Here is a 13,822-nt window from a genome sequence, read left to right as displayed (position 1 = left end):
TATATATATATATATATATATATATATATATATATATATATATATATATATATATATATATATATATATATATATAGTTAACAGCAAAAAAAGCTTCCTTTTCCTCAAATCTAATTTTTAATTTCAAAAAACAATCCGATTTCTTATCAAAGGATGTTGAATCTCATTTCATTTCCCAATACACTATAGCTTACGATAAAATGCATTAGAATGCTTTTGTTCTCACCGGCGCATGGAGCATTAGGTCTCATGACACTTTAATAGAAATTGAGCCAGAAATCATAAGAGAGATGAAGTATAGGTCAAGTTTGATATTATGGAAATCTCAGATTGATGGAGCGAGAAATGTCTCGAACTTGAGTCATTAAGCAGATTATGATGCTACTGAGAATGAATTAATTCTGTTACATGTCTTTAAATTATTTGATGCATGAGATCATTTTGTTGTACGACAAATTTCTTCTTATGCTAAATGATAAATCTTTTGAACAAAAGGTCAAAAGAGTCTTCCCAAAAGGTCGTTTATCGATTTTTATTAAAATGCTACAACTGTTCTAGTTTGGTTATATTGGTGAGCAACTTTTTTCCTAATAAAAACATTTTACAGAGCAGATAACAAAGTGTCCTGCTGCATTTGAATATAAAAATTTGAAAAATTTGATGGAGGAAGAACAGAAAAATCTGGTGTTGCTCGAATCTGTACAAGGCGGAGAGAACAGCGAAATCGAACCGATGGAAGGTGCTATCAAGGATATTTTTCTTAGTTGTGTGGGCGCTGGACCAATGTTAGCTGAGAACAGGTAGATATGTTAGTTGAGAACAGATAGATATTTTGTACTTTTGTTAGAAAATAAACAGATGCCATAAGTTTTATGATCATGAGATGCAAAAATCGTCATGTATTACATTTATCTTATATATTGCATATATTACATTTAACTTATTACTTATCAGAAATCCGACCGGTTTTGTTTGATGGATTTTAAGATTTCGTTTTACATTTTACTACATTTACAATGAACTGAAATGCTGGAGAAGGCCTGTTTCTGCTTTGGCATTCCGTATTTTCTTGATGATAAAAAATGAAGACATTGTCGAAATTGTAAATAATTTCCGCATTTGCTTCTATTTTTCCGGGCAAATATTATTTAAAGATTTCATATCGCCCAAATCTTTCAACTTTGCTTAGCTTCATTACTGTTTTTATAATCATGTGTCAGCTGGCAGTTTTCGAGACTTTTATTCACAGTTTCAAGATCATGTATTCTACTTAAAAACATAAAAAGAAGTAGAAATTCCTAGATATATAGGAATTTTCACTCCTTTTTATGTTTTTAAGTAAAATAACTCTTAATTTCGGTTTCGTAAAATTCGTGATTTCTCCTGCGATATTATATGATATTCTGTGAAATTGAATGTAAGATTGGAAATATTAGATAAAATAAGCAGTAAAAAAAATAGGTGTTCTACAGAATTATAAGGACGAAGATTTTGACAGACACATGGAAAAACATTTACAAAATGAATGCAGCAGCTATTATATTTTGAATTTTGGAGATCAGGAAATATAATAGTACCCAACTTCAGGCAGTTATTATTATTCATGATTATTTTATTGCTTATTAGTGTTAGTCATGTAAACATTTGTTTTAACTAATCCCTCAAGTTGGATTTCTGGGGGGGGAGGGGGGAGGGAGAGGGGGTGGTGGGACGGAGAGGGGGATCGAATTTACTAGTTTTAATTTGGGTGTCGTCAGGCGTCTAGAATTACTGATAAGAGTTACAAATTTGCTCATATATTGGTCTCGTATGCCATTTTTTGTTTCAAAAGACGCTGTGATTTCCTTGAATTGCAGTTTTTAATTAAACAATTTATTTGAACAATAATGATGCAAATAACATAGGAGACCAACAATATTTACAGAAGAGGCAGTACTGGAGCGTTCCAAGTAATAATGGTTTTTTCAACAACAGCACGGCTGCACATGCTTAAAATCCAGAAGGCATCCTTGGAGCTAAAAGTGCATTGTAGAGTGATTCGGATATTACAGCTAGATGAGCTTTCAATTTCACTAGAGCCAAAAAAGTGAAACAGTTATGAAAGTACAAACTTCCAGTGAGTTGAAAATACTCGAAACGCTAAAGCAAACAAAGTGAGGAGAAACTTACTCGGACAGTGTTTGCACGTGCCGCGTTCTCCAAGTTCACCCGGGACACCGCGTTGACCTACTTTCCCGGGTCTTCCTTCTGATCCTGGCTGCCCTGTCTCTCCGGGCAGTCCAGGAGGTCCTGGGAAGGATTGTCCATCTGGTCCAGGAATACCTTTCGGACCAGCTGGTCCTTGTGGACCTTGAGGACCAGGCGGTCCTTGTGATCCAGTCATGTAAATGATACGACCAGGCGCGCCTCGAGTTCCGGGCGGTCCAGTCCTTCCAGGTCTTCCGATTGCTCCAGGTTGTCCTGGTGTGCCCTAAAGAACGCGAGAAGAAAGTTTGAAATCTTTTAACCGTTATAAGATTTCGTGGACAACAGCACAATTTGCCCATACAGTTTCATATGCTCCTCTTATAATGTTCTATAGATTGATAGTAACTGCTCTCATGAAGCATTATTTAATGAAAAAGGGAGTGATTGAAATTCTTTGATATGCATACCGTTTCACCATGTACTCCATCTTTAGGTGGATCTCCTGGTGCACCTTTTGGTCCTGGTGGACCTTTGGGCCCCATATTACCAGGTACACCAGGACGTCCCGGGGGACAAATAAGACAAAGATCGACATGCATTACTGGTTTCAAGTGAGCGTCACCGCCATTTTTTCCGTCTTTTCCGCTGATTCCATCTTTACCGTCATTGCCAGGATCCCCCTCAGGTCCAACAGGTCCTGCTGGCCCCTAAATTACAAAAATATTAGAGAATATGTTTCACTTTAAGCCTTCATTATTTTATCTTCTTTTCTGCCATGAAGTTTTGTGATTTAGGCATAATTTTGTAATTCAATATGGAATTTAACTTAACCTGGTTGCAAGTGCAGCAGACATTCAAATCTGGATTGATCACAGCAGCAGTAGCATGTTCATATTCTTGATTGTTATTTTCAGTGGTTGGCATCCAATGACCAAACCTCCATTCGCGTTTTAAACGTCGGACATTGGCCAATTGTAATCCAGACATTTCGGCAAGCATATCGCGCGAACGTGACTGTAAATCTATCTACTGTAAATCTATGTAAGTCACTGTAAATCTAAATGACTGTAAATCTATGTAAGTCACTCAGGATTTCTGTTTTTGCACTGTTTTACGAGGAAGTGTATAAAATTAATTTATTAGCTTATATGTTACAGTTCAAAGGAACCATCGATTGAAAATCGAGAAAATAAAGGATCTGAAAGACTAGAAGTGATTACTCATCAACAGAATAGTACGCAATTCAAACATAATCTTTCATAAAATACGCAATGATGAATACATTTACACGCATGTAAAATGTCCTTGTTTCTTCTTGAAATTTTACAGCAAAGAAACTGAGGGTTACTTTGAATGTTTAAGTACCTTTAACTCCCTTATTCATATACGTACTCTCAATGCATGCATCTGCGGGTGAGCAGAGAATTCATTTTTGAAAGGTTATTGTAAAATTCAAAAAATTTCATACCTTGCAGTACTCTGTTTCAACAATAATATGACTATGAAGTGACTGCACATAAGAGTGAAGTGCTGGTAGAGTGATTACTGCAGCGATAAGCGCTACTGTTGAGAATGCAACTGCAAGAACTGCCAGTCGACGCAAATGTCGCTGTTCCAAATCTTTTTCCCCACACCCTATCGATATTGACATAATTAAGTTGAACCTGAAAATAAAATGATAATAATTTAAAAATAAACTCTTTTAGCCTCGATTCAGAATTCATTTTTCAAATTTAAGCAGTCATGGATGACATCCCAATATTGATTAATTTAATAACAAACCGCAAATCTAAATACATAAGCATAAATCTAGGAAGGTGAAAGTGATAGAAAGCAGCCAAAAGTTAAGACTGGATGATGATGATGAAATTAATGAGATTAAAAGGTTTATGAAGCTAATTTATTCATTTTTGACATTTATCTAAAAATAAGTGAAAATTTAAATTACAACATTCATACATATTTAGATATTTAAGCATGAACGTATGGAATCGAAAAAAGTATTCATTAATTGAGGTCAGATCAGAATAATATCAAGATATTAGAATTAGTGAAAGGAGACATTAATAGCACCTTCCGTCCTTTATACCTCTTTGATGATAAAATGCTGCTGTCCATTGTGTTTGTTGGGGTAACTATTTGATACTGTTGCTACCCCCCTCAGCGGACATTTTATTCTGTTACAGACTTCATTTTTTCCACTTGGTTTATATTACCCTTCTGTCATATTGTATTGTATCGAAGGCACCCACCCCTCCGTATAGTATTTGAAACAAGATTTTTATCGCTCTCCCGATGGATATATTGGGAATTCCAAGGAGCCTTTCTGCAAGATACATTAATTTTCCATAAAATCCAAATGCAACGAAGTGAAACTAGATTATACGAATTTGAAAGTTTGGATTGAATAAAATGGAGAGTGAAATTGTCAATTATCACCTTAACTTGAGCCACTAAATCTATGGATATTAGCATAAGGAGATGACATAATAGAAGAGCAAATCAATATCATTGGAGTGTTGAAAGAATTTCAGGATATTATTTGGGAATTATTTCATCTAATCTATTTGCTAAAATCAGCTATTCAATAATGATTTTTTGTTCTTGATAACATTTTTTGTTTTTTGTTATGATTTTCTGAGAGCAATTTCAGGTGCAGTGAAAAGAAAAAAACTTTGCAATACAGTTCAAGTAAGTTGACCTTACATTGAACAGTAATAGAGAATATACTTTCAGATGTCTTGAGTGTAAAAATAAGTAGCCTTATGCTGATCTTTGATTGTATATGGTATTTGTGTTTCTTCCTTAAATGCTATTCTTTATTTTACCTTTTTTTATTCTAAATATTTGATGTGACCAAGTAATTTTATTAAATACCATTAAAATTAGCTATTCAAGAAATATCTGCTTCTTGTAAAGCTGGCAGACGGAATCTTCTTTTAATTCGGAACGAACATTTGTCATTGATCCGAGAGATTTTTAACACAGACAGACACTGTCATGAAATTATTTGGCGACAGTGTACTGGTTACAATGCAATCAAAGACAACAATTTGCTGCTCATTTCAAAAAATTTTCCGAAATAATTCGACATCAATACAATTTTGGATTTGCAAAACGTTTAGAGAGCCACTTACAGATTTTATTCAAGTTTTCGAAAAAAAACAAAGATTAATTTTGTTGGAAGGTTTTTTATGTTTTGCCTCCCTACTTGTACTTTGACAAACAATACTGAGTCTTATGGAAACTGTTATTAGATGAAAACTTCTGAAGCAGGTAGGATATTTAATTGTGCATGACAAAAATATCTTTATCGTAACAACAGGTATCGGTAGCTTTTACTGTTTTAATAGCCAAAATCAAAGTATTTCCAATTCATTATTCGGATTCAATTGAAGATATGGAGCTCTTCTCACAAGTCAATGTCTTCATAAAGTTTATTGGCATGCACAGTATCATGAAAACATATTGATCACCTGTATTTGATCAAATTGATCATATTGATCACCTTAAAGAGTATCAAAGTAGGTAGGTCTGTCTTGCAATTCATCTTGCTCGCTGTAAAAATGAGATGAGCGCACATTGGTGAATCAGTCAGTCTAATGCAATGAGATGTGAATTTGAGACCTGTGTGACATAATTTAAATTCTAATTAAGGAAAAAAAAAAAGGAACACGAAATAAAAAACAAAAGATAACTGTTGACCTGAACGTATCGTTTGACCCTTATGTTCTCCTACTTGTGCCCCGCACCATTGCTGTTTTCCACTGTTGTCTCCTCACATACCATTCGTTTTTCTCAGTGGTTGCTTTCGCAAAAATTTCAGAAAGCATTTTGTCCTTTTCATTCCATTTTAATTCCATTTAAACGATTGCTTCTCCATTTAGCATACGCTAAATATTTAAAAAAAAAATCTAGTCTAATGGTATATTAGCAGATGTCTTTTACTAATTTTTGATTTTGAAAAATTTTCGTCTCATTAATTTCTAATAATTTTGTGGAAGATATTGATATTTCTCGATCTCAACACTTTTAGTTGTAAATTTATTAAGCTTATGAATCGTTAATGAAATTATTAATTTATTAGGGGTTCAGAAACAAAACCAAAGTCTAAGTAAGCTTTGTGTCAAATTGGTTTTCATCGAATGGACTGGAAGATGGAGCAGGATGAATATCGTCAAATGCGACGGATTGCATTCCTTGCAATCGTTGTTTCAACTACTGCCGTTACCTCAGCAGTCATTACTTTGCCGATGCTCTACGGTTTCATTCAGACATTAGAAAATCATTTGTTACATGAGACTCATTTTTGCAAGGTAGAAATTTTATCATCAATAGCAAATCAATTTTCTCATTCATATTAGAAAACATAATGAGTAATGCAGAGAAAGCAGGACATTGGATGCATTGGAAAACATTTCTACCTGAATGAACAATTTAACAATATTAGAGACAAAAATTTAAAAGTTTGCGAAAGCACAGGCAGGTGCTCGTTGTAGAGGTTTATTAAGTGATTTAAGACAATTTTGAAATTAAGCTAGAGAAATTAATACTGAAAAGGAACTTTAACCTTTCATTCATATTATGACATTAGCGATGTACATAACACATTTCCAGTCTCGATCAAGGGATATGTGGTCCGAAATTACGGCACTACAGATTGGCAGAAAGTTTTTCAGTCGAATAAAAAGGGAATGGTCATTCGGTAAATGGATGTCGGCTAGTTTTTACGAAGATACTGGTAGTAGTGATAGTTTCAGTGGTGATAGCAGCAGTAGCTATGGCTCAGTACCAATCGATCCGGTATTAAATGGCAATTACTATGAACAATGCTGTACATGTCATACGGTAAATCACGAAGTTCCAATTCTTCTAATAAATGAAAAAATGGATAAAACAATTGAAAATGGATTTATTCATAATCTTTCCATCTCTTTTTAAATGTTTAATCAACCAGTAAGATGCAATATGCAAAATGCATCTGAATTTCCAGCTTGAGATTCTGAAAGCAAAAAGATGGAAGAAATAATTCTTGAATTCTTTCATTTCTTTATTTATCTATTTATCAACTTAATAATTGGTAAATGCAAGCAGAAGTGATATTGAACCTTCCAAAGATATTTCATTCATTAATTACACTATTTGCTGAAATGCATTTTCTCACATTAGAAATATATAATATATCCTTTACAAACAATACATTTAAAATTTCACCTAAAAATTCTATATGATTGGTTTATGCTAATTTCTAAACACATTGCGTATTTGTGTATTTGAAGTCATAGTTATAGGGTGCTTCAGGACCTCCCGGTCCTGAAGGTGAGGAGGGGAAAAAAGGAATGGATGGATACCCAGGAAGAAATGGGAAACCGGGAAAAAATTCGAAAATTTTTTCGTCTTTAACAAATGAGAATATAGAGGAACAAGAACTGTGCATGGTTTGTCCAGCAGGTCCTCCGGGACACCCGGGTCCTATAGGCCCTAAAGGACCTCCAGGTCCTAAAGGAGCACCTGGCAATCACGGGGATGATGGCGAAAAGGGTGAAGAGGTTAGCTATATAATCTTGTGAAATACACATTCCATATTGTTCCTAATTATTTATCAGTTAAATTTTAAATTTCTGCTGTAGTCTTTTCGTTATGCAGTTAGTAAAGATGTGAAAAAATTATAATTTCGCTTCAGGGATTAGCTGGACAAGCGGGACTTAAAGGTCGACCAGGACAGTCCGGGAAACCAGGTACGCGGGGTATACCAGGGCGATTAATCCATATACCAGGACCTATTGGCCCCGACGGGCCGAAAGGAGATTTCGGTGATCTGGGTCCAAAGGGTGCACCTGGTGTAGATGGCATCTCTTACCCAGGTCCACCTGGTGAACCAGGTAATGATGGCAGGAATGGAGTGGAAGGCAAGCAAGGCTTACGCGGAATTTCGGGTCCTCCAGGTGAAGATGGCCAACGAGGCAGTTGTGATCACTGTCCAGGTAAATAATTTTTTATTTTTGATTTTAAATGCAAATACTTTTTTTTATTTTTATATGAACAGCCTCAAAATTCCAGAAATGAAATAATTGAATACATTTCATTAATAGTTTTAGAAATTTGAAAAAAGTTAGCATAAGTTGTTTTCCTACTCGAAATTCTAACATCATGACTTTTGCAGCTCCCCGATTACCGCCAGGATATTGAAACCTGAAAAAAGTTTCAGGAATTAAACAAAAATTTATTATACATGTTTCCGGAAGTATGCTACACTGTCTTCAGACTTCAGATGAATTTATTCAATCATGTATTTATTTTCAAAAATTTCTGCTAAATTAACTATTGATGTGTTATTTTAAGTGTGGGGATAGATTTAAAATTATTTAATGGATTTTTCAGAGGTAAAAAAAGAAGAATAAGGAACTTGAATTGATTTGTTTCTGTCCCGAGATTTCGGACAACTGTATCGAACTGTACATTATTTATCACTTACTTTATTATAGCCACTTATTTATGGCTTTCCATTTTATAGTTTAAATTTAACAGTTTTTTATTTATAATTGTTCGTTCCTTGTTTTTCAAGAAAGAAGTTTCTGCGAATAAATTTGCCCAATCCTTAAGAAGTTTTTGTACACTTTAAGAGTTATGTGTTTATTTTATCGTAGGATAATTTAATTTAAATTACTGACTCATCTGCATAATTTAGCCAAGTTTAAAAGCCATCATGTGTTTCAATATTATAACATTCGCTTGATCACTATTTTTGCTAAGAAAAAAGAAGCTACGAAAATGTTTGCCTTTTATAAGCAAGGATAAATCACAGAAAAAATAGTTTTAAGATAAAAATTACAACCATCTTCATAACAACAAGTTGCATCATTTCGATGAATGCAATAACTTCTGCAAAACTTTAATTCGTTCTTCAAAAGCAATCTGCTTGAACGGGAATCTTGTATTTACACCTTTCTTGCTTATCTAATGCAATGTAACAAAAAGCAATGATAGGTCAAGAAAGGTTATGATGTTATGACGCAATAAACATAATACATCGATGACAAATGATTACAATCTAAATCTGAGTATAAATAAAATTTAATGAGAATTAAGGTAACACACAGTTGACATGATTCGTTCAACGAAATCACATACCTTGCAATAGCGAAAGTCATAACTGCTGATCAGTACAATTCATATTTAGGCGTAAATTTAAGCGAAAAACCAATCACAATTACAATCTAAATCTAAATATAAATAAAAAGGAACAACTTCTTACATGCTTATGAAGAATACAAGAAGTTTTTCACCCTAAAAGCTTAATTAAAAGAAAGTTTAATTAGAAATAGAAATACTGGTCAGAAGATGAAGGAAAAGTACTGCAAACTGACAAATCCAATAAATGCATTCAAAAACAATTATAAAAAAATTTAGGAATCAATATTATGGTAAAAATAGGATAAAATTATTGCTATGTAGAAAATAGAGGAAGGGCAGAAATACATCATAAATTATTTACAACATTGATCCATAAAGGACAGTAGACATAAATATACAAATCGAAGATATCCCGTCTAGAAAATAAATACATTAGAGAAAATTCTTGAAACCTTTTTAAAATCGTACTTATTTTCAACTGTTTCATTTCTACTATTCTGTTGGTACTGATCTGTAGCCATGCGGATCTTTTGTCCATGCTGGACCATTCCCATGTTTTGAACTTGCCAACAATTGTCCTGAAAAACGAAAGACTTGAAAAATTCATTTCAGAATCAGGAAATAATTTATTCAAAATGATAAAAATTTAACGGCGACATTTAACAGCAATTACCGTGTTCATCATGTGTTTGGTGCGACAATCGGCGTTCGGCATCAATTATCGCTAATTGTTTCCGACTGAAATGATGGACAATTCCAGCTCCAAATGCATCACCTAGTACATTAATTGATGTCCGGATGCGGTCTCTGCAGAAAAAAAAACAAAATATAAGAGTAAGAAAAAGTCTGCAGTCATATGAGGCTACTTCATTCACAAATAGCATCATTTTTAAATATTAAATACATTTTGGAGCTCGGTTGAAGTATATACTGTTAAAATCGAAAATCTAATTTGGATAGCTTAAAGTCTTTTATGGGAAAAGTGTCATATAGGTAAAAAGTTTTCATTCATTTTGAAATTATATTTTCATTTGACGAAAGTTTGCATTTTTTTTACAAAAGCAAAGCAAAACTTTAGTTCAAAATATAAAACCATCCCTGATTTATTATGAAGAAAGAAGCGAAATTTGAAAATTACGAAACTTACAAAAGCCAATCTACGGCCACAATCAAGGAGACATCCTTTACAGGTAAACCAACCGCTGTTAAAACAATTAACATTGTAACCAGGCCAGCTGATGGTACTGATGCTGCGCCTATCGATGCCAATGTTGCTGTCAAACTGAAAAATTTAACAATTTCAAATCTTAACTTGAATTTGAATTGAAACTGGTGACAGTCGGATTAATACATGCAATATGTTCCAGAAGACTTCAGAACTCTTAAAAAAGAGATCGCATACGATAACAAATCAGAACCTAATGGTAACAACTTGACCAAAGGACAGATCAACTCCATTTGTTTGGGCAATGAAAATAGCTGCTACTGCTTCGTACAGTGCTGTACCATCCTACAAAACAACTTTAATCATCAGAAGTTAACAAAATCAAAGCACATTACTTGTGAGAAGTAAAAAATCTGTAAGAAAAAAAAAAGGACCATATTGATGGTCGCTCCAACGGGTAGTACAAATCTGGTGACTCGTCGATCGATTCCCAAATTCTCTTCCAAACATTTGAATGTAATAGGAAGAGTTGCCGAACTAAAGTGAAAGTATTGAGCAGAAACAAAAATTTTAATATTCTCATTATTTTCGTACAATTTACAAACTTCTACAGTGCAATCCATAAAAGAAGGAACAAATGAAGTATGAAACCTTGAAGCAGTTCCAAGGGCGGTAACCCATGCTTGTAACAAACCGCGCATATAAGTGAATGGATTCTTCTTGGTACAGATAAAGAACAACACTGGTAAGCTGATTAGTGCATGAATGATAAGTCCTAGCAGTACCGTCACCACATACATTGCCAGCATTCGAGCCATATTCGCGAGATCATCAATTTCCAGAATTTTCCCCGTTATCAAACACATTATTCCAATTGGTGAATACCTTAATTAGAACATTTTTAAACTTTATGATTACTTAACCGTATTCGAATCAACTGATAATAGTTATATAGTCAGATTACTGAGATTTAATAAAGATTCTGTAACATATTGATGAGATGACAACCCCAGAAGTACATTAGCTTGAATAATCTCACGCTTCTTTTAATTTGCATAAGAATAAAATGCAATGCGTACCACATGATAAGCATGACAAGTTTCATAATCACTTGATCCATTATAGAGAAGAAATCAACCATAGTTTGAGCCTGTTCACCCATTTGACTTAGTACTATCCCAAAGGAAATGCAAAATACTATTACACCTGCAACGAAGACGATATGCATGATAATGCTTGGTTATACCAATGTCTCCAAAAGTTCCTCACCAGTTAAAATTAAATTCAGCTATCTACGATGAAAAGTGCTTACCAAGAACATTCATGCCGGCGGTATATTCAACCGATGGTTTCATAATAGTAAGAGAACCGTTTGCGAATGCCTGTAGGATTTCAGAACTGTTCTTTTAATAATTTTGGTTTCACCGGGATATATTTGGTTTGTACTTGTTGGAATGTTGCTTGTACAATATTTTCCGGAAATGTATTCCTGGAATAAATTAAACTATTTAAAGAATAAAGGAAAGCTTGGCATTAGCCCGCTAGTTTCTTTTTTGCTCTGCTTTTTTAACTGAATTTTTTCGCTAATGTCTCAAAAAATACATCCAAAATTATTATTGTTGAAACTATTCAGTTTTCCTCAAGATGAAATTAATATTTTTGCTTTGAACTTGCAAAAATTCGAACTTAATTTGTATAAGCTTCTTCTTGACTATCCAACTACACATTTACAAATTTAGTTCAACTTTGATCATCTGTGAAAGCGCACATCGTTTCCTATCTTTTTCTACTCCTTCGACTTCTCTATATATTCGGAGAGCAATTCTCGACTTCCAGAATTATCTGGTTTCTCGATTAGAACGCAAACTTGATCTGCAGATCCAACTTTTCTTTCAAAGAAGAGTTCTTTAATTTACCTCAATAAATCGAGGAATGTTTCGAGGGTACTGACTGTTTTTGCTTCTGTACCTTCACCAATATCATGTTTGATTGTTGGATCACCGGGATGTATTGTTAATACCAGGAATATGCCCGTCTGAAACAATCAACCTATTATTCACAGAATATCACGCAGAATTTTATCCATCACAGATCAAAAGTTCTCTTTCTCTCTCTCTCCCTCTCTCCCTCTCCCTCTTGCTAAAATGTATATAAAACAAAATATGTTTAGTAGCAATATTGTAGCTGTCGGATTATTTATTTTAAAAACTAACGACAACAGCGATAACAGTTGTAGCAACATAATAAAATATTGCGAGGAAACCCAAGCGACCGGACTGTTTCGCATCTAACTGAGACAGTCCTAAAATCTTTTTTGAAAAAAGAATTGTGACAAAATATTGGTGATGAAATGCTCGAGATAATAGTTCACAAAAAATTTTAACATCATTAAGTTAGTCCTGCTAATAATTAGATCTACTAAAACTTCCAAATTTAGTTAAAAAATATATAATATCTTCAGGTGCTGTGTTAAGCAGTCATATTAAGAAATTTGAAATTGAAAAGAAATTAGTTAAAATTTTCAGGAGATCATCTAGAATTAGAAAAAAATATTGCAAAATAATTTTAAAATAAATCAAAGTCCTTGTTGAATGAAATATGACATTTAAATTTAAATTCGAATTGAATCTTAGATTCAGATTAGCAAATAATGAATATCTAAGCAGAAAGTCATATTTTTTTGTTAAATGCACAATATATTGGATATTCAAATTTATTTTATTTCTATTAAATTGATGATACCTGAAATGAGCGAGCTGACAATAAGGGGTAGAATCATTAGTTTCAACATACGCATCAATATTTCTCCCGGAAAGCTGACCATTACTATAGATTGAAGTGTCACATTGAATAGTCGTCCAATAAAACCCAGTAGAATACCCATTAATACAGAGACGATCGTTAGCATCAACAGTAGATTCCTCCTTAACCAACATGCCATTTTCTAAAAAATTTTAGACCGAATTAGTTGAACGCATGAGAACATTTTAGAATCCGAATGAATTTACCCTTTAAATATTACGGATAGTGTTCAGAAGTAAGACTAAATACTACTGATATCATGTACAAGGAACATTGTTACAACTACATAGTTCGAAATTCAAATTTGTGCTGGAAAACGACATTAAGCAAAATCTTCACATCCGAAGAGAAATGATAATATGAAACACTAATAATAATTAATAATAATAATAATAATAATAATAATAATAATAATAATAATAATAATAATAATAATAATAATAATAATAATAATTATAATAAATAATAATAATAATTATAATAATATAATAATAATAACAATAATAATAATAATAATAATAATAATAATAATAA

General features: G+C 33.2%; 4 protein-coding genes across 4 annotated transcripts in view; 2 read left to right on the top strand and 2 right to left on the bottom strand.

Annotated features, from left to right (window-relative positions):
• LOAG_17225 (hypothetical protein) overlaps window positions 1-804 on the top strand; it is a gene marked incomplete at its 3' end in the record, with an annotated part of 4,282 nt that extends 3,478 nt beyond the window's left edge. Inside the window, exon 9 of the mRNA XM_020449887.1 lies at window positions 608-804. Coding sequence (XP_020306546.1) covers window positions 608-804 — 197 coding nt within the window. The remainder of the gene's footprint in view (window positions 1-607) is intronic.
• A 1,185-nt stretch (window positions 805-1,989) lies between these two features.
• On the bottom strand, window positions 1,990-3,838 carry LOAG_07871 (nematode cuticle collagen domain-containing protein; the record flags this gene model as incomplete). Its single annotated transcript, XM_003143403.1, has 5 exons — window positions 1,990-2,072; window positions 2,170-2,470; window positions 2,655-2,894; window positions 3,019-3,201; window positions 3,656-3,838. The coding sequence occupies 5 exons, from the start codon at window positions 3,836-3,838 to the stop codon at window positions 1,990-1,992; spliced, it is 990 nt and encodes a 329-aa protein (XP_003143451.1).
• Window positions 3,839-6,332: 2,494 nt separating this feature from the next.
• LOAG_07870 (cutical collagen 6) lies at window positions 6,333-8,179 on the top strand (the record flags this gene model as incomplete). The annotated part of the gene is made up of 4 exons (XM_003143402.1): window positions 6,333-6,503; window positions 6,805-7,035; window positions 7,479-7,736; window positions 7,871-8,179. The coding sequence occupies 4 exons, from the start codon at window positions 6,333-6,335 to the stop codon at window positions 8,177-8,179; spliced, it is 969 nt and encodes a 322-aa protein (XP_003143450.1).
• A 1,634-nt stretch (window positions 8,180-9,813) lies between these two features.
• LOAG_07869 (excitatory amino acid transporter) lies at window positions 9,814-13,427 on the bottom strand (the record flags this gene model as incomplete). The annotated part of the gene is made up of 12 exons (XM_003143401.1): window positions 9,814-9,899; window positions 9,995-10,128; window positions 10,469-10,603; window positions 10,740-10,831; window positions 10,921-11,023; window positions 11,138-11,371; window positions 11,566-11,692; window positions 11,799-11,868; window positions 11,912-11,975; window positions 12,403-12,521; window positions 12,700-12,788; window positions 13,229-13,427. 12 exons carry the CDS (start codon window positions 13,425-13,427, stop codon window positions 9,814-9,816), a joined length of 1,452 nt encoding a protein of 483 aa, XP_003143449.1.
• Window positions 13,428-13,822: the final 395 nt, after the last annotated feature.

This window comes from Loa loa, assembly GCF_000183805.2.
Source record: "Loa loa unplaced genomic scaffold supercont3.50, whole genome shotgun sequence".
Taxonomy (NCBI): domain Eukaryota; kingdom Metazoa; phylum Nematoda; class Chromadorea; order Rhabditida; family Onchocercidae; genus Loa; species Loa loa.
Note: the sequence above shows the minus strand (reverse complement) of the source record. Positions and strands in the feature narration are given on the sequence as shown.